The sequence below is a fragment of the Homalodisca vitripennis genome, chromosome 7 (assembly GCF_021130785.1).
Source record: "Homalodisca vitripennis isolate AUS2020 chromosome 7, UT_GWSS_2.1, whole genome shotgun sequence".
Taxonomy (NCBI): domain Eukaryota; kingdom Metazoa; phylum Arthropoda; class Insecta; order Hemiptera; family Cicadellidae; genus Homalodisca; species Homalodisca vitripennis.
In genome coordinates this window covers 62,792,352-62,813,124 of record NC_060213.1, presented here as the reverse complement: position 1 = coordinate 62,813,124, position 20,773 = coordinate 62,792,352, and the positions used below count along the sequence as shown (strand labels likewise).

Genomic DNA, 20,773 nt, shown 5'->3' with positions numbered 1-20,773 from the left:
AAGGATTAAAATACTTTCTGATGGTCAGGCTGCACTAAAGGCTGGTGGAGACGATGCTGAGTGACACCATTTACAATGAGTTAAGTTATGTGTCTGCTGTAGTGTGACGCTGGCAATAGTGACACCGTTCTACGTGGCCAGCCTGGTGGAGACAGTCCAGAGTGACATCGCTAGCGAGAAGCCAGGTATTTTCGATGTGTTCCGGGAAGGCATGTGTCGCCTCTTCAGTTGGAGTGGCACGCAGAGAGGTGGGTGAGAATTTATTTATTTCCTTCATTAATTTTTTGTGGTATTAGAAAGATCCCTTAGGAAATTGATGTTTCAAAATCCTATATAGGAGACAATTAATTTGCATGTAAGTATAACCTTGTTTATTATAGTTTAAGAAGCATTTCTTAAAAATACCATCTGGCTTTCAAAACTTATCTAATTAGCTATCGTTCGTTTAGTTTTCACTAACCCTCCAAGTGCCAAGTTACTTTAACACTAAAGTTGGGCCATTTTGAAACATATTAATTAGCCAATATTTTAGTTATTCCTTAAATGTTATATATTATAATTATATATATATTAAACTTTTCATGATAACATGCTCTATTAAAAAAACTTATATACTTATGTTATTTTATCTTGATTTTGATCTCATTCTTTTTATTGGTTTTATGTCACTGCTGAAATATGACCCGATGAAAACTAATTTTAAATTATAAAATGGTGTAGGGTACTATATGTTGTTCTCTAGTACCCCTGACACCCTGTTTGGTGGCACAACTACTGCCAAGGATTCCCAATAACACTTTGTAGAGGTTCAAAAATTCCAGACATATTGAAGCATGTAAGGATGGTTTGCGGAGGTGGACATATATAAGGAGAAATCGCCTAAATATACACACAGGGTGTTCACAAAAGGGTGTCACAACTTCTGTAGCTAGTAGTACTCATCATTTCAAACAAAAAATGTCATATAAACTTAAGGCGAGAAATGTCTTATTTAGTCGCTAGCGGCCATTTTGTATTTTTTATAAAGAAATCATCAAACTAGTTCAGCTAAAGAAACCAAATTTGATGCATAAGTTTAAATAGACAAAAGCAAAATTTTAAAAAATAATTGTGTTATTTTCTTTTATATTAACAAAATGGCGTCTTTTGCCAATTTCTTAAGACAAATATCAAAAATACTAGTATAGTTACAAAAAATGCACAAAACATTATTGTTTTATAACAGTTTTAAAATTTAGAGTAAATGTTAGATGGTAACCTTTCTTTCATATCTGCATTACAGTACTGACTAAGCACTGTATATTTAATATTTGCTACAATGTACAATTAAAAGTATATTTTAACTATAACTTAATTTTCTTATCTGGATATTTTCTTAGCCTGTGTTTCAACAGTGGTTGCAGAAAATGTTGAAATTAGAAGTGTTGTTACTATTAACCCTTTTAGCCCCAGCGTCCAATATATCGGACAGAGGTGGTCTAGCTAAAATGCCCAACGTCCGGTATATCGGACATCTCGAGAGTTTAATGTAGCTGGCTTATAAATATGTCCAAATCAAATGCCATCAGATTCAGTATAGCGATCGGCGAAGAAACGGGCTACATGTAAAAACAATAAGCTTTCCAATTGGCATTGTATTTTGTCGTCATTGAGTGCAGTTTATTAGTCGATGTCAGCCGTCAACCGATATCAGCTGGATTTGTTATTAATCAAGAAACAAATTTTGGATTAGAAACACTTCAAAATAAACAAGAAAGAAACTGTCCGCCTGTAGCAAAATTAGTGTGGCTTCAGTAGGGAATAGAAAAAAATCAAGAACTGTTTGTGTAAGATGTAAGAAAGGTGTCCATGGTGTTTTTTTTGGGCAACACAAATGTTAAATCACTCAAAAAAGTTTTTTATTTAAATGTAAATATTTTAAATATATCTTTTACCTCTTTGAAAAATTAAACAAATTTCTGTGTTATTTTATTTTACAACTGTTATAATTCAAAAGAGCATGAACAAGTGTACGTATCCGTACACTGTTACTGATATGTGTGTGTGTGTGTGTGTGTGTGTGTGTGTGTGTGTGTGTGCGTGTGCGTGTGTGTGTGAAGAAGTGCTTATGCAGCAATACATTGAATTAGATATATATCCCGCATTTGTCATGTTAAGTTGTTCAAATTTGTTGTGTTTAGTACAAAATATGTGTACAATAAAATGGTTTCATTTTTCAGGGGCTAAGGATTTTTTTCTACCTTTCAAATATGTCCAAACTCAAAAAAGAAAAATCTTTAAAACTTTTTTGTGTCCATATATACATTTAAAAAAATGAACTTCTGTAAAAGTACTGTTATAACTATTACACATAAAATTACACTCATTTGTTAACAGTACAAAAAATTAACTCAAAAATAACATCAAAAATAAGAAAATTAGATGTATTTTTCCTCAGTTCTGCACTACGGTCCATTATCACCCTGGGCTTTTTGGCAAGTCCATGGAAAACATGGCTGGGGTTAAAAGGGTTAAGCTTACTCTATACTTTCAAGACTATAAATGTAACCAAAGGGAGAACAGTGGTTAAATTAATTAAACATATGGTTGTGCTGTCATAAAACAATATTTATACGAAGCAGTTATACATTGAACAGGCTCTTTCATTCTGTATTGTATACAAATCTTTTTTTATTTACCTTATGTTTTTCTGTGAACTTATACAAAATTTTAATAGTTATTCTGCTATTCAAGGTGGGAGACAAATCTAACAAATGAAGTGAAAAATTTCTTTATTAGAGACGAAGTTAGGACTATAAAGTCCTCTCTACCACTTAACCTGATAAATGAATAAACTAACATATATACATGTACAGTATAAAACAAAAAATAAATCTATTTATTTACATTATATATTAAATGAACCTTTGCTTAAAAAACAAGCATCTATACTTAATTTAATTTTATATATATTTACAATACTATAACAAGACACGTACGCATTCATTCAACTTACATTCCATTGCCCTAAGTACAACAAATCAAGAGAACATTATAATCGGTACAGCCATTCTTGAGTTATAAGTTGTGTAAACCAAACTTTGTTTTGTGTATATAGATATAAGTGTAATTAATATCATGGAGACCCAAACAGAGTTATAATATAGACCTTCCATCACTCTGATATTTTGAAAAAGGTAAAAACGTGGTTTAGAATGTTAAGAGAAAGGTTTGTGCGATGTCTTAGTACTATTTGTTTTGAAATGTTCTGACCAGTTATAGACAAAAATATCACCTTTCAACTTGAATATTTATCTACAAAATACCTGTATGATCAGGTCGAATGCTGCCTATCCTCGCCTTAGTGGTGCCGACGGTTGGTTACGGAGTCGCCAAGTATGCCTTCTCCAAGATCCTCCGCAGTACCATTGCAGGAACTCTACACCTTAGTTTGAGGATATCACAAAATAATAAGGTAACATGACTTAGCATATTATGAGGGCTGTTAAAAAATTATTGGACTTTAGTCAATTAAAAGTGCATTTATTGAACTAGAGCTACAAACTTCTAATTCATTTCAAAGTAGTCTCCTTGGTGAAGCACACACTTCTCCTAGTGCTTCTGCCACTGTTCAAAACATTTCTGGCAGGCATCTTTTGGAATGCTGTTAAGCTCAGCCATTGTATTCTGTTTAATGTCTTCTCTTTCTTGAAATCGAGTTCCTTCTATGGGCATTTTCAGCTTAGGAAATAACCAGAAGTCGCAGGAAGCCGTGTCGAGGGAGTACGGAACTTGGCGAACTCTGGCTGTGAGAGCCTCAGTATACTTACTTTCTGGATATGCCTCATAATACTTAAAACTGCTACTCAAATGGGTAAATGTTTGAAATTATTAAATATCAATTGTTTCTTTGACTCTTTATTTTATTTTAAATCTAACCAAGCAAGGTTTATATAAGCATATGAGAAATGTTGGTTCAGAATGAACATCATAGTATCAGAACATGAACAGCTGATATCTGCTTCAGAAAATACTAATTAACAATCCTTTTATCATTGATTTCATTTCATATGTGTACTTGTTTAACAATATATTGATATAATTGTATATGGTCTTGTGGGAAATTGTCGATAACTGAAGAATGGTTCAAAGTTGTATGAAAAGCTAACCCCACAAAACAGCTGTAAGGTCACTTGTCAACCTCAATAGCAGAGATCAGGAGCACACCATTACAAGAGTGCTAACATTAGATACTGCATCGCTTGGTAGACCAAGTGTTAAGTCTAAATTTTCTACACTCTTACTTCAATAGCTTTAGTATAAATAAGTCAAGTTGTAATAAGATAGAGGGTTCTTACAATTAATATTTACAAACCAAATGTTGTATTACACAGGGTGCCTATCCAAGAGATTCATACAACCAGGCCGCTCAAGACATAGAACTGACCGCATCCATGTTCGCTGTGCTCGGTGCCGAGGTTGTGTTCTTCCCCTTTGAGACAATATTGCACAGGTATTCTCAATTATTTCACCTCATTGAACATTTTGTATATTTAAGAGTACAAGGTGTTATCAAAATGTCTACGTACGAGCAATACAGTTCATACTTGGTGTATTTGCTACTTTGTAAGTGTCTCGAAAGTAGATTTTACTAAAAAAGTGAAGTTGCCTTTGTGATTTAATGTGAAGAATTGTGGGTTTATTTTATATTTCACAAAATTGTGATTTCAGACATGTTTTTATATGTATAATAATATATTTATTGTGCAAGCGTTCTTTTAAGCTACAACACTCTTCTGCTTTCCATACAATCTTATCAGTCATACATAATACAATATAATAATACTAAAAGAATCCAAAGTTTAAACATTATTTTCAATATTGTAATGTGGTTGGGGCACAGAATGGAAGACTAATTTTTAACACTTCAAATGGCCATGTAGTAAATTCTATCCTGGCAAGTCCATTTTGGCTGAGTTACAAGAATTTCTCAAAACTAGTAAAAAGTTCATACTTGATGCAAATGTACACCTATTATACTTTTTTGCCTAAGTATGTAGAATTGAATATTGGACTGGAACAAATATTTTTTGTATGTACTCAACAACAAAGTTACCCTAATAAACTGATGGTTGCTGAGTAATTTTAGTACAAAACTACAAAACAGTAAGATGTACATATTCTACTAACATATACAAAAAAGTAGCAAATCCGCCAAAATGCAATGGTTTATTGATTGATACCTCAAAAATATTGTGTTATATACAAAACATAACCCATATTTTATCATAGTAATGCCAAATTTATGTTCTTTTTGGTAAATTCAAATTTAAAAGTTTTAGCAAAAAAGGAAAAATTGTTAGTATAAGTTTTGTTATATTCATGTTTGTAAAATTTCCATTGCAAATTATAATATTTGTTCAAATAATGTAATCTAAGTTTTTTTATTGGTTTATAATAGAAAACAAAAATTATCTTTAAAATAGGTAAGTTTTATACCCTTCTCGGAACTTTGCAATTGGCGTAAACTTTGAAACAACTTTATAAGTTGCTAAAGTCAAGTAATGAGGTCTATTTATACCAATTTGGGATTATTTACTTCATTAGGAATATATCAATATGAGTCACTTGCCTCTACAGAGTAAAACTTGATGAATGCAAAAGTAGTCACTGACCAGTAGAAGGGTGAGCAATATTTTCTACAGTAAATAGACGTTAAAGTTTTATTTTATATTGATCAGCTGTTGTAAATAGTAATGACAATAGACAATATACTTTATTGACATGTTCTTTGAGAACAGTACATATTGTCAGTTATATAAGGTAACAATTTTTAGCTGTTTGTAAATTCTTCTTCTGTGTAAAAAGGTCTCTCTTGGAGCCATAGAGTCAGTTGTTTCTTGAAGCGGTGAGGTGGTTGGTTCTTTAAGTGCTCTGGAAGGTGGTTGAAGTAGGCGGCTCCTTTATAGGATGGTTTCTTCTTGTATAGGCTCAGATGGTGTGGGGGCAATGCGAAGTTTGAGGCATGTCTAGTGTTGTGCTGGTGCAGATCTGAGTGTCTTGGCTGTGATGTTCTTACAGTGTGGAAGATTACTTCTCTTATGTAGAGTGATACGACTGTCAATATTTTAAAATTTTTGAAGTGTTCTCGGGAGCTGTCATGGTAGTTAAGGCCTGCGAGGCATCTAATTGCCCTCTTCTGGTTGATCAGAACTCTCTCAAGGTTGGTTTTGGATGTTCCTCCCCAAGTGGCAATGCCATATCTCAGGTGTGATTCGAAGAGAGCAAAGTAAGCTACCTTGGCCGTGTCTGTGCCACTTATTTGTTTTATTCTACGTATAACATAGTTTCCTGCAGATAGTTTTTTGCACAGTTGATCTATTTGTGGCTTCCATGACAGTTTATCATCAATTATGATACCAAGGTGTCTGGTGGTGTTTTTATTTCTAGGTCTGGGAGCGTCAAGTTAAGGTCTCTGCATAGATTACTGAAGGTCATCTGAACTGTTTTTTTATTATTTAAGACAAGGTCATTTCTGGTACAGAATAGTTTTGTTTTATTGAAAGTGGCAGTTGTATTTCTCTGGAGTGTTGCTATTGTTAGTGCTGTGTCGTCTGCATACATGACGGTGTGACAGATGTCTCCTAGCCAGTTGGGCATGTCATTTGTGAGTAGGAGGAACAAGACTGGCCCCAGAACCGATCCTTGTGGTACGCCCCTTTGTGTGTCAGTGTCTTTTGATTGACATTTCTGTAGTATGTTGTTTTCAGTGTAATTTACTTCCACAAACATCTTTCTATCAGTCAGGTAGCTGCGGAACCAGCTTTGAGCTTTTCCTCTTATACCAAGGTTTCCTAGTTTTTGGAGTAGTTGTTCGTGATTTAGGCAATCAAAAGCCTTACTGAAGTCTAGGAAGAGGCAGGTTGCTGTGCAGCCTTCTTCCAGTTGATCTATAATATATTCTATGAATTGTATTAAGGCTGTGGATGTTGATCTGCCCTTTAGGAATCCGTGTTGTTGGTAAGTAAGAAGTTTGTTTTCCTCAAGGTAGTTTAGGAGTCTGTGTAAGACCACTTTTTCTAAAATTTTTGAAAAAGTAGAAATGAGTGAAATAGGTTGATAGCTGTTTGTGTCATTATGTGGTCCGGTTTTGTACTTTGGGTAGACTTTAGCTATTTTTAATTGGTTGGGGAAAATTCCTTGTGAAAGAGATTTGTTAGTTATAAGGGTGAGTGGTCTTAACAGTTCGTTTTTACATGCTTTTACAAGTTTAGCTGATATGTGATCTGCTCCAGATGAGGTTTTTGGTTTTAGGGAGTCTATGATTTTTAAGATTTCATTAGTTGTTGCTGGTTTGAAGTGTAAGTTCTGCTTTATAGGTGGAGGTAGTTCATAGTCATCTGGGTCTGGGTTCGGATTAAGATCAGAGTTTTGGAGTGTTCTGTGTGCCACAGTTGAGAAAAATGTGTTGAAACAGTTTGCCACTTCTGCTTTTTGTGTTATAATGGTGTTGTCGATGAGGAGGAACAATTCTGTGTTGTTGTCAGTTTTAGCTTTACGCTGGTTGTTTACCACTTGCCATAACGCTCTGGACCTGTTGTCAGCTTTGCTTATATATTCTGCCATATGTTCTTTACGTAGCGATTTTAGTTTAGTGTCGTAACTCTTTTTCCTTTCAGCCGTCTCCATTTTGTCTTCGGCTCTTCCTGTGCGTTGTTCCTTTTCCAAAGCTTTTATGTATTCACTTTTTAATTTGGCACATTCCGTGTCCCAGCACTGTCTTAAGCCTTTGTTATGTCTGGTTGTGCAGGTTTTTAATGGGCAGGTTTAATTTAGAATAGATTGTGTGATAGTGTGGAAGGTGTCATACAAGTTGTTAATGTCCTCTTGAGCATGGAGAATGACCCAGTTTTGGGTTTGCAGTCTGGATTTGAAAAGTTCTATTGTTTTCTTGCTGAAAATTCTTTTTCTTTCTTTGAAGTTTTCTTTTGTTTTTGATGTGATTATTGTGGCTGATTGGGCTGTATGGTCAGAAAGTCCAGATGAGATAACCGATGTGTTTATCAATTGTTGGTCAATGTTAGTGCATATCCAGTCTATTGATTTAGAGGTATCTCTGGTGATACGTGTGGGCGGTAGGTTCATTCTTGTTATCTGATAAGATGTTAGGAGCTCTTCGAGTTTGGATTTGTCATTGCTTTCAGTCAGGCTGTCCACATTGATGTCTCCTACAAGCACGATCTTTTTGTGTGAGTCTAGAGATCTGTCGAGTTGTTCTGTAAGTATATCAATACTTGGTCTAAGTTTCCGTTGGGAGATCTGTAGACTCTGAGTATTCGTAGGCTTGTTTTCTTTGTTTTTATTTCGAAGAGAGCTGTCTCGCAAATAAGCTCGGTCTCATCTCCACTTGTGCATATGAGATTAGTGTGCTGTTTGAGGTCATCTTTTATGTATCCTGCAACCCCTCATTTGATATGGTTTTTCCTGGCAAAGCCACCTACAAGTGTATAGCCATCAATGCGAGTGTTTTCAAGGTTTTCTTTGGTCAAGCCGTGTTCTGTTACTATTATAAGGTCCGGGTTTTCCTCGCTTATGAAATTAGTAAGTCTGTCAATTTTGTTGGATAGCCAATTTACATTTTGGTGCATGATTTTAATTTTGTGTTTTGTATAAGGTGCTAAATTTTCCTCGATGTTGAGTTCTGTGTCTTTGTGGGTTATTAGTTCTGTACATGTTGCTATTTTCTTTTCCTTTCGGAGTTTATGAACGTCCTTGTTACAAAAATGGTTTTTTCTTTGTCCCTTGTCCTTCGAGTGCAATCTAAAAAAGAGGTTTTGTTTGGGTTAATTTGCAGGGTTGCGTGTCTCTGTTTAGTGTCCTTATCATTTGTAATATTTCCAGTCTCTGAGGATTTATCCGAGTGGTCTTTAAGTTCCAATAAATGATCTGGTTCTGGGGAGGCTTGATTGTGATATTCAGGTATTTCTATTTCATTGGGATCTTCTACTTGGGTTTTCATCTCCCTTACAGAAAACTTCCTTTTGAAGAAGACTGGAAGCTCTGGTTCGCTTCCATCATCGTATTTGTGTATTTCAGGTAATACTATTATGTTGTTTGAGCTGTTTGTTTGGAATGGCGATGTCGGATGTGGTGGAAGGGTGGTGTTGCAGACTTTTGAGTGGGACTCTTCTGGTTCCTTCAGGTTCATGGTTGGTGAGGTGTTTTCCTTCCTCGATGTCAAAGGGGGTGAGGGGAGTCTGAGAGGGTTCTGTATCAACAAGGTTTGGGGGTGAGTTTTTTTTTTCAATTCTGCTTGTTGTGGTGTTGAGGTGTTTTCCGTGTGTGGAGGTTGAAAGTGGTCAGCCAGGTCCCGGCTTGTGTGCGAGTTCATCAGTCTTATTCACTTGCTCAGTGTGTCGTCTCCAGTGGGGGTGAAATAGGTGAAAGATTGAGTGTGTCTGGAGATGGCAACAATACAGTGTGGTAGGGAGTCATATATGTCTTCTTTTTTCCTTGATGTTCATATGACTGCTACATGCCCTGCTTGTTTGCCTTGAAATTCATGCACTGTTGACACATTAAAGCCCAGGTTATTAAGTGCTCGTTTTTCAGCCTGTTTGAATACAAGGACTTTATAAAGGTCTTTGTCCAATCGCAGCTCTTTTATGTCTTCCAGGTACTTTAGGCTTGTCTCGTTTTTCACAGGGTTGCAAGTTACCATTTCCTTGTTCATAATAAGATGCTAAGAGGGTGGTGAGACTGTTAGTACTATAGATGTGATAAACTTAGGACTTGTGTCACCTGAGCCACTCTTGTGGTGTCATATTATGTCATGTTGTAGTTTGTCCTGTTTATGAAAGGTATTTGTTGTTTATCTCCCACCAGTAGTGCCTCTTTTACTCCGGCAATCGCACAAGCAAAGAGGATTTCTCCAGCATGGAGCATTAAGGCTTCATCTATAATTAGCCTGTTGTATCTTCCTCCTTTTTTTATGTGGTCTGTTAGATTTATTATGAAGGAGTGCACTGTTCTGCATGAGTCTTTGATATGCTTATTATTGTGTGGTTGGGTATTTTGTTTTAATTTTAGCTGATTTCTAAAGTCATTTGCTCCCTCCCTGGTTGGGAAAAGTACCAGGTCATTTTTTGAGTGGTTGTTTATAATAAACGTTGTTTTGCCACATCCGGGCACGCCTTGAACAAGTTGGAGTTTTATGTCAGTGTTCTTGTCTATGTCAACATTTTTTATGCCACCATAGAGCACCAACTGGTTCATCACCTCGGTTTCTCCTGAGACCAGAATTATTTTGTTTGCTGGCTTTGTGTTGGCATCGACTGTGTATTTTGAATTGTTGTAAGTTAGTTTAATAAATCGAGTGCCGTCAAAGCCGTAGCAGTATTGTTTTGTTGGGTTTAGGCGCAGCAGAGGTTGACCGGTACTGAGGTCAATTACGTCATAAGCTATTTTTGACACTGCAGTCTTTGTTTCTAGCGCTTGTATTGAGAGAGAGAGAGGGCTCTTGTTCAAGGAGTTGGCCTTATAGAATTCAGCAAAGGATTTTAGTAAGACCCCTTCTGCTTGTCTCCAGGCATTTTTTGTTCCTCCATTGCTGCTTTAATGAAGGCTTGTGATTCAGTAATTTCTAGATTTTGATTTTTAGCTGTAGTATTTGTAGTCGCAGGCAATTTGTCAATGTTGAAGTTTGCGCCTCTTCTTCTCCATGTGCTGTATATGGTTGGGTCATTTTCGCTGGCTATTCTTGAAAGGCTGAGTTAGTGTTTAAAGCAGGTATCTAGTATGGAGTCAATGGTTTTCTTTATTTTTTTGTCACTTGTATAGAATCTATATCTGTGCAGGTAGGCATTACTATTGAATTGAAGTACAACTTGTAGTATTTATTCTGTGCTGGCTTTATTTGGCATTATTGGGTCCCACAGTTCGTTTATGCTGATGGTGAAAAGTATTGGAAATTTTATGCAGTCATTTACCGTTTCCATGAATTTGAAGAGCTTTGATTTCCAGTCGTTGTGTTGTGAGGAGTAACAGATTATGCTGTATGGTTTCTTTTCATGTATTATAGTGGCAAAATTGTTGTATGATAATTCCTTGCGTGTGACTCTGCCTTTCAGCTCTGCTAAAGTTTCTGAAGCCAGTGTGAGGGAGCAGATGGATGTATCTTTGTCGTAAAAGCCAATACCGCAGGCCCTCTCCCAGTCAAGGTCAGAGTGTAGTTGTGACGTCACAAGGGGCATATGTTCAGGCACAAAAGCTACAGTTTTCAGGTTACTAATCCTGTTTGTATCCTGTATGTTTAAAAATGAAATGCGGCCGGTATTTGTATTTACTGCAGTATTGCGTATTATTTTTCGTGCAACTAATGTGGTTTGACATGTGTCTGTGTCTTCTGAGTCACTGAGCTCTTATTGCTCAAGGGTACATGAGAATGTGTTATCTAAGTTAATCTCATTATTGTCCATTTCTGCGTTATCACGGTATAGATTCAAGTCTGCCATTTTATCTACATTTGAAGTTCTTGACACAACAAATAGGTTTTTGTTGTTTCCTCTTGTGGGAAAGTCAGTTTTTTTGTGGCCAAGTTTTTTATGTGATGGCTTTATATTGTTGTTTTTCAAGGCCTTTGTGTCTTTTTTACTTTCCAGTGACTGAAGTCTAGAGTCCAAGATGTTCAGGCTGTTCTGCAGTTCAGTAAGCTTGGTCACAAATGAGGGGGTTGTTGTGAGGAGCAGGTCACTGTGTTTGAGGGGAGACAGTGTTTGGGTGGCCATGCATTTTACCTGTTTGTTAGCGTTCTCAGTTTTGCTACTGTCCCTTTTTATTTTGGTTATATATTGCTTCAGTTCTTCTATTTCTTGTAAATGTGCATCCATAATTTAAGTTTGTTCCCTGCCATGTTCCTCAAAGACACTTTGAAGCTTCCTTTGGTGGTCTTTTCCTTTTTCGAGGGAGTTGTCCGATTCAATTAGTTTTAATTCCAACTGTTCAATTCTCACTAAATGTGATTCTTCTTTGGTTAGTAGATCTTCTACAATGGCCTCCATATTATCAAGCTTTATAGTCAACGCACTATTTTCCCTTTTTAGCTGATTATTTTCTTCTAGGAGTGCAGACCCTATTTTTGCTGCTATAATCAGCTGCTCCTGTTCTGTGGCGCTTTTTATTGGATCATCTCCAAGAATACTTAATTCCAATCCTCTGATTGAGTTGTTCAATATGTGGCTGTCGTTAGGAGGTGTATCTGTGGTAACAAGTTCTGAATACTTATTTACAGCTGAGGAGCAATTCGTGACTTCTGGGGAGGGTATAGATAAGGGGCAGCCACCCTGTGTGGTGTTCAGTGAGGATGCACTTTCCTGCTGTAGGGGGAGAGTGAGGTGTGTAAATGGGTGGTCGTCCAAATTGATTCTGCTTCTCTTAATGCCTCGTTAAGTTTTTTGTTCTTGTGGTTGTCTGCTTGTTGGATCCCGTATAAATGCGCATTTCCCGAATAGGAAAATAGTTCTGTGGCCTTTACTTTTGCTGTTTTGTGGTCCCCATAGAACATGATGTTAAATTTAGGATGATTTTTGCCATCGCATTTTATTATCTCAGTGATAACTGCAGGCCAATGTCTATAGCCCTTTAGCTTGGCGAAAACCAAATCTCCTACTGAGAAACTTGTCATTTTGTGGGACTATTTAGCAGAGAAGTCCTACTTTATTAAAAGATTGAGGCAGTTTGTCAGATTTTATTATAAAATAAAATTGGAAATAAAAGATGTAAAAGATTGAGACAGTTAGCAAGTAATAGTAGTATGCTAATATGATAAAGGCAGTTTTTTGTCTAGCAGTGTTTGACTGATTCACTGGGTTATCCTTGTAATTTATTGTCGAAGATACAATAGAAATGAGAAACATTTTTTACTGGGTAGATGTTGTAGTAAATATACTGTTTTTTATTCAAGCTTTGGCAGGCTGCTTATATCATTAAAGTGTGGTCTGGATAATAATAATAAAAATTCTTGATCAGGTAATAATATTGAAGTGAAATACTGTTTTTTATTCAAGCTTTGGCAGGCTGCTTATGTCATGAAAGTGTGGCCTGGATAATATTCTTGATCAGTTTGTAATATTGAAGTGAAATACTGTCTTTTATTCAAGCTTTGGCTTGGAGACCAGAGACAGTTTCACGTTGTGTTGTGTATCAAATCAATATGTTAGGTTAGCGAGTTTAATGTTAAATCAATAATTCTACAGTATAGTCGTCTTATTTAACATTCCTTGTAGGAATAATACAATATGGAAAGATGTATTGTATTAATAAATCAAAACTACTCAATGAGTTGGTTCTTATCAGGCCATCTGTATTGTTTCCTCTCTGTCATGGTTACAATAATTACAGTTTCACTCAGATTCCTTTCACAAAAACAGGATTTATTATAAAAAAATCAAAAAGAGACAAGAAAGTGAACGAATAAAAGTGTTTTAAAATTTGTACAAAAATAGTTTCTAGAAAAACCAAGATGTTACCAAGAGTACTACTATATTCAGTTGTTCAGTTGGTGCTTTTTTGTTGGCCACATTAACGAAATTAACAATTTTAGACAATGCATATGCCATGTTAATTACGATAAACCGATGATATACTACCACAGTAGAACTTTGCTCAGCCAGTGCCTAATGTAATATGATATGACACAATATCATATGATACAACTGCAGCCTGGGTCACTGATGGTTCCAAATATAGTTATGGAACACGGTTGCTATAGAGGAGCAACATTTAGTCACTGTTGCTCATGTAGTAGTTGAGCTTCATACAATATTTTATCTATAGGTCAGTTTGTTCTCGAGATATCGTGCAGAGGGAAAGACAGAAATGATAATTTATCAGCTCCTCGACTGATAGGATTCCATAACGCTCGGTTAAAGAAACAAATACTTCTCATTGATGCTTAAAACATACAACTAGTTTTCCCGTTTCCTCTTAACGATACTAGATAGATATGCTGTTAAGTTGTAACCAATATGTCTAGCCATTGTCCTCCCCCCTCCCCTCTCACCAATACACCATTTCATATTGTACATAATGGTTATTTCTTCCAAGAAATCGTAGACATAACATTTCTCCCTAAAATATACCAGAAAAGTATACCTAGAAGTCTTATTCCTTCACTAGGCTTAAATAGTTTCATAGGTCTTTACATTTTTATAAATATAGTGCATCAAGGGAAATTTTTTTCTGTTTATTACTATTTACAATAAGGTTATTTGCTTCAAACCATTCTAGTGCTGTTTCTACACCTTTAATTTTACCCTCAACCAGTTTACCCAAAGTTATATCTCACCACAAAAGTGTAGTATCACCAGGGTATAAAATTGATGAGCATGGTAAATTAAAAGCTAGGCCATTAATTGAAATTACATTAAAAAAATGGTTCAAGGACTGATCCTTGTGGAATCTTACATTTAAATCTTTAAAAGTTTAATTTTCTTGGCCTTGGACTACCATTTGTTTCCTATCTTCTATATAAGATTAAAATAAATAAAGATCTTTATCGTCAATAAGGTAAGTTTTCATCCCATATAAACTGTACTGATTTCTAGGATCAAAAGTCGCAGTTAACTGACTCAGTGATATTGGGAGTGTATTGCGTGGAAATCTCCATACTTTCATAGAAATTCTGAAAATCCAGCTTCTCGTAGTATAATTGGTTTAATGCATACTGTGGTAACACATATGGTTAATGCTTTGTCGAAACAATAGTCTAAGTCATTCTTACCAGCATTGTCTACAAACAATTAAAAAGATTAATCCAATATGACTGTGGCAGGATCCACCTGCAAGGCACAAGGACCATAATCGACAACCTGGAATCAGGAAGAGAAGTGGTGGCGATACTCACCAAGTACGAGGGAGCATTGGACTGTTATACAACAACTCTTGAGTCTGAGGGAGTGGCTGGTCTATATAAGGTACTGTTTTCAGCTGGTCAAGCATTAAAGTGATTTCTTGTTATTATTTGTGTTTTTATTATTTGGTAGTACGATATTAAATTTTGGACACATAATCTCGTAAAACTTAACTAAGACCTGGAATGTTGTCTTTTAAAAACAAATATTATTTGGTCACACTCCTCAAAGTACTTTAACACTTTGAAAACAAAGTTTTACAGAACGGCAAAAGTCCATAACACTACGGTTCCCATAACTTTACATGATTGATGTTTTCAACTGAATTATATTGCGTAATCTGTATTTTAATGAGTTCTGCATATTCTGTGACATCTATTAGGATGTTAGTTACACAATATACCATCAAATTTACAAAGCAAAAGCTGTTGCCTAGTTTTGTTCACGTGTTTTAAAGTGTACAATACAATAAAAACTACAAAGTGTAGCACATTTGTACATGATCATCAATGAATAGTTGCTATGTTCAAATGAGACATGTTATTGATTGTACGAGAGCCATTTTATTTTTCAACCACTGATCTTACGCCATGACGACCAGAGATGTGGCAGATTAGCAGTTTTTGCCCACGCAACATTTCCGCGACCCCTGCCCTGAAACAAAAAAACATGTGTCCAGTTTTCTGATGTCATTGTACATTACATAGCCAGTAATAGTGAATGATTTGAAAAAAATGAATGAAAAAAATGTAAGTCTTTTACGAATTTCTCCATAAAGAATGAGTCTGGTTCCTTGATGTTTGATCCTTTGGAAATTTCATGTCAGTTTAATTCCTTTTTCTCTGGAATAGGCGACTGTCTTAGAGGTAGTTCTTTGGAGCCACGCGGCATGAGTCATGTGATGCAGACAGTTGTACCATCGTTATTTCTGAAACCAACAAGTGTCCAGGAAGTGACCTCAGTAATAAGATCCTTAAAGCCTGGCCATTCCGTAGGATCTGATGGTATTTCTTTTAATCTTCTTAAAGACATTGCTGAGCAATTGGCTTTGCCCTTGGCCCACATAGCAAAAGCTACCTTCGAAAGTGGTGTTTTCCCATGCATTCTAAAGCAAGCAGTAGTTAAACCATTACTAAAAAAAGGAAGCCCGCATGACATGGAAAACTACAGGCCAATATCTGTCTTATCAACTTTTTCCGAAGTCTTAGAGAAGTACCTTATTCGTTTACTATCTTTTTTGTCCCAAAACAATGTATTTTTTGAAAAACCATTTGGCTTCAGAAAGGGCTTCTCAACACTTGATGCCGTGTTTGACTTCATTAATCGTGTTTCCGTGGCTTTGGATAAGCGTCAGCATACCTTTGGCATTTTCTTGGACCTTCACAAAGCGTTCGATGTTGTTAATCATAAGCTCTTATTGTGTAAACTTTACAACCTTGGAATAAGAGGAAGCTCATTTGACTGGGTCTCTTCATTTTTGTTGGGTCAAAGCCAGGTGGTTGAAATTCCATTTGTTAACGATTCTGGTTGCTTAAGTTATCGATTATCCTCTGTAGAAACAGTAAAATCAGGCGTGCCCCAAGGCTCTGTCCTTGGCCCCATCCTATTTCTGTTATTTGTCAATGACATCTCGTCTAGTGTAGGTATAGGTAATTTGTGTCTCTTTGCAGACGATACGTCTGTCAATATGTCACACGAAGTTAGAGAAAACCTGGAGTGTGATATGTTCGTACAGGGTAGTTGTCTGCTTCAATGGCTGGAGGATAATCATATTACTGTGAACACTGCAAAAACAACTTTTCTCGATTTTCATATTAGAGCTCCTACGAGCTGTGATAGTGGTTCGTCCATTATTATTGGGAATTCTGTTATTGAATCGTCAGAGTACACAAATTTTTTGGCCTTGACTTTAGATTCTAGCCTGAAATTTTGTTTTCATATTGACAGTGTATGTAGCAAATGGGGCAGCGGAATCTTTGTATTGCATCGACTGTCCCATTTTGCTAATAGAGATATTCTTTTGGCTGGATATTATGGATGTATTTACCTACGGACTGCCTATTTGGGGGTCTGAAAATTCCAGGATACAATACATTTTTCGGCTTCAAAAGAAATCTCTCAGGATTGTGTTGGGGTTAGCTAGAAACCAATCATGTAGGGGGTACTTCCGAACCAACAAAGTACTTACATTCCTGTGCCTATACATCCTTGAGACCTTAACCTTCCCAAGGAAAAACATGCATATTTTTACCTCTGATCCATCTAAATATTACAACTTAAGAAAATCTTTCCGTTTGCCAACTCCAAAGCACCATACATCATTTTTTGAAAGACAGTTGTATTACTCTTCGGTTAAATTATTTAACCATCTCCCGTTAGAATTGAGATCCGAAGAAGTAGTACCTAAATTCAGGTCTAAACTTAAGTGTTTTTTAATTGATAGAGAGTATTACTCTGTTAGAGATTATTTGATGTCCCATTAATATTAAGTAATTTATTAAAATACATTGTTGTTCTTTCTATTAAATGTATATTGACCTTTGTCATGCAATGTATTTTATTGTTGATTGACAAATAAACGCTTTGACTTTGACTTTGATATTGGAAATGAAAACAGAGAAAGAGATCAGATTGCAGATCTCGAAACTTAACTGAAATCCTGTTTCCTTCACACTATGAGGCTTTTCAGTGTATCATATTTTGTGTTTAAGGGCTTCGGAGCTTTGGTCATGCAGTGTGCTGTACACTTTGCGCTCATCAAGGTGACCAAAATCCTGCTGACTCAGGCATCTACACTGTTCCGCAGCGCGTCGCCACCACCTCCAATACATGAACTGAAACGGACTCACACTGCAGAAAACGTAAAGCTTGTGAATAGGTTGTGAATTTTGAATTTTACAAGCGTTTAGTAGCAAATTCGAATCTAGTCTATAATAAACGGTTTTAACTAGTGGTATTCAATTCTGGGAGTTTGAATTCCTGGTTAAAACCACTGAAGCAACTGTCACAAATTATAACCTGTGATGCTTTGAAACAATGTATTGTGCGATTACCACTGTTGTAATTGTGGTTAGTTATAAGAATCAAGTTATTAAGAAATGGTTTTGTTTTATAATAGTTTTTACTGTCAAGTCTAAATAACTCATATAAAGTTTAAATATTTACCCTTCTCACGCGGAATTTATCTGTTCAATTTTGACTTATAACGCGTAATTAACTTTATATTTTGTCTTTAATTTTACCAACTCTAATTTTTTTTTAGATATTGGTGGCTATTAGGAATAAAAAAAAATAATACAGTATTACAAAATAACCAGACCCTATATTTTTTAACAAATTTTAAAATTTTACAAAAAATTTAAAATACTTGAATTTCTAAAAATATTTTCAACAAATAAAGTAATAACAACAAAATAAAAAGATAATATAATGCTAAATACAACAGGAACACGAACAGTAAATAAGGAAATATGGTAAAACAGCGTTAAATACTCAAATATGCCGTGCTGGGATATATCTGTTTACCTCGTAATGGTTCGCCGCAGACTGAGGCTAAATCGCGCCACGAGGGACAAAGCCACCACGCCCTCCCACCACTGCACCACGCCAATGAGGTTCAAACTGTAACATCTGCTTTTCGGAACAAGTATTCAACCCTCCCTTGAACTCTAGCGGATTCCACGTCAACTACAATTTATTAAATAACACAAAATAGACTTTGAAGGATATATCCGTTTACCGCGTTTCGGTCAAAATTAGGCCTAACGGATATATCCGTTTGCCGCGTGGGAAGGGTTAATAGCTGGCTATACATGAAAATTAACCAGTTAGGTACTATGGAATATTAATATTAAAATTATTACTTAATTTAAATCACAAAATGAGATTTTTTAAACGTGAACTGAAATTAAATAAACTTTAATTTCAATCTCCTGTAAAATTTAATTCAATTAATTCAAGGTGCATAAGTATGCAGCACCTGTTAAAATTAAATTATCATATTGATTATAAAATATTTGCAAAATTAAAACAAGTTGTAACCAAATTTTGCAAATCCACAACAGTTCTAACAAATAGTATATGCAACTATCGTTAGTAAATACAATTGAAGAACATTCGAATTAATGCTATTGCAATTCAAAATTCTCAAAATAATTGATGAAATTAAGCTGTTAGTATTAAATCTTGATGTCAAATGTTGAAATAAAACTAAATCCCAACAAAATTTACAAAAGTCTTGAAAACAAAAATATATGTATAATTATAATAAAAATAATTGTTGTAAGGAAATGCGAATAAAAAACCATGGACAATGTCGTTTCTAGCCTCAGGCACTACAACTAACTGAGGTATTTCTACATGTAGTCCAGCTGAAGTTGTCCAAACCTCCCCCTCCTCCTAATAATTCTTACCTAGCACAAGTACTGTTGGCCCGGGCCAGGCAACGACAAAATAATACTTTTAGTAAACGCATAACTCTGGTTCCTTTTGGTTTCTCTATCAATTATTTTTCTAATTTTAGTAAGTTACAAAAGCAAATCTATGTATGCAGAACTGCAAATGTACATAGAATTACTTAGAAGTACAATTCTTGAAATTGATATAAATAATTTTGTTAAAAAATAGATATCTGTAGTGATGCAGATTGCTAACAGTATAGTAATTTATAACTGAGCAAATACAAATCTCAAACTAGGCTACACCTCAAAATCGACTTGAGTCCAGAATCCATTGACTAGAAAGATTATATTACTTATCATTGTGATATTGGATAAACTACAGTAACCATACAGGTGTCAAACTTCCAGAATTGAATAGTATATAATAAACGCCATAATTACTCAATGTTATTTTAAGTAAAATTACAAAACTGTTGCGGTCCATCATTCAACAGTGTCTTACAGACCCGTATTACGCAATCCTCTTGATCCTGACATCTCATATCCTTTTTGTTACTTATTAGATTTAAATCACCTAGCAACATAGTGATACAGCGTGGTTGTCCAATTTTGTAATTTCTACTCTGGAAAATAGTATATTGTGTATTATAGGCTGACTGTGTTATTGAAGTGTACTTTTTAGTGTAGCACAATTAGAGTAGTTAATACATTGAAAAAAACAATAAGGAAGCAAACTAATACTTTACTAAAGATAACAAATATATTCAGGTTTATTTTTTTATGAAGTGATCTTAGTTAAAACTCAAAACGTTTATTTCTAGTAATATCAAATTATCAAAGTCATTGATTAGATTACGAACATTATTGGATTTTTTTTAGTATAAAATAACTGTATATAATAAAGAATGTAATGAATATGTTATAAAAGTAGAATACAAATAATGTAATTGCTGAAATAAAATGTTCAAGCAATGCAATAGAGCTTTCAAATAGCAGAGAATTATAGTGTATATTAATTTTTTATAAATGTCACTTGTATTTCACACAAGATTAAAATTCAGTTTTATAACATTATTTTATAACATAATATTTAATTGGAAAATAGTAAAAAGTAAACCAAAACCAGTTTTACTTTGTAAAAAATGTAAAACATCCGAAAATTGGATAGATATATCTGGATATTCATTAATTTCACCTGCTTGCTTAATTTGAGCTAAACCTTTTTGGGTTCTTTTGGTCTTGGTACTGCTCATTGGCAAGTATTTTTGCAAAAATTACTTTTTTATTTGAGGACCCACTAAAATTCAAAACTGCGAAGTGTGGTTAGAAAATAACCGGACTGAGACTAATAACAAACATTACTTACAGATATTTACAATTTTAGGTTATCTCCTTCAATGTACTCTCCTTCTCAATCTCTACACCACTCTCCATGCAAATGTTTTTAATGTGCATAACAATGCTGTGGATCATTTTCTGTAACCC

At 35.1% G+C, this 20,773-nt stretch overlaps 1 protein-coding gene across 1 annotated transcript in view; it reads left to right on the top strand.

Annotated features, from left to right (window-relative positions):
• Nucleotides 1–18,048, top strand: part of LOC124365931 (solute carrier family 25 member 46-like) — a 41,465-nt gene extending 23,417 nt beyond the window's left edge. Inside the window, exons 5-9 of the mRNA XM_046822065.1 lie at nucleotides 103–248; nucleotides 3,318–3,454; nucleotides 4,374–4,492; nucleotides 14,810–14,951; nucleotides 17,600–18,048. Coding sequence (XP_046678021.1) covers nucleotides 103–248; nucleotides 3,318–3,454; nucleotides 4,374–4,492; nucleotides 14,810–14,951; nucleotides 17,600–17,773 — 718 coding nt within the window. The 3' untranslated portion in view covers nucleotides 17,774–18,048. The remainder of the gene's footprint in view (nucleotides 1–102; nucleotides 249–3,317; nucleotides 3,455–4,373; nucleotides 4,493–14,809; nucleotides 14,952–17,599) is intronic.
• Nucleotides 18,049–20,773: the final 2,725 nt, after the last annotated feature.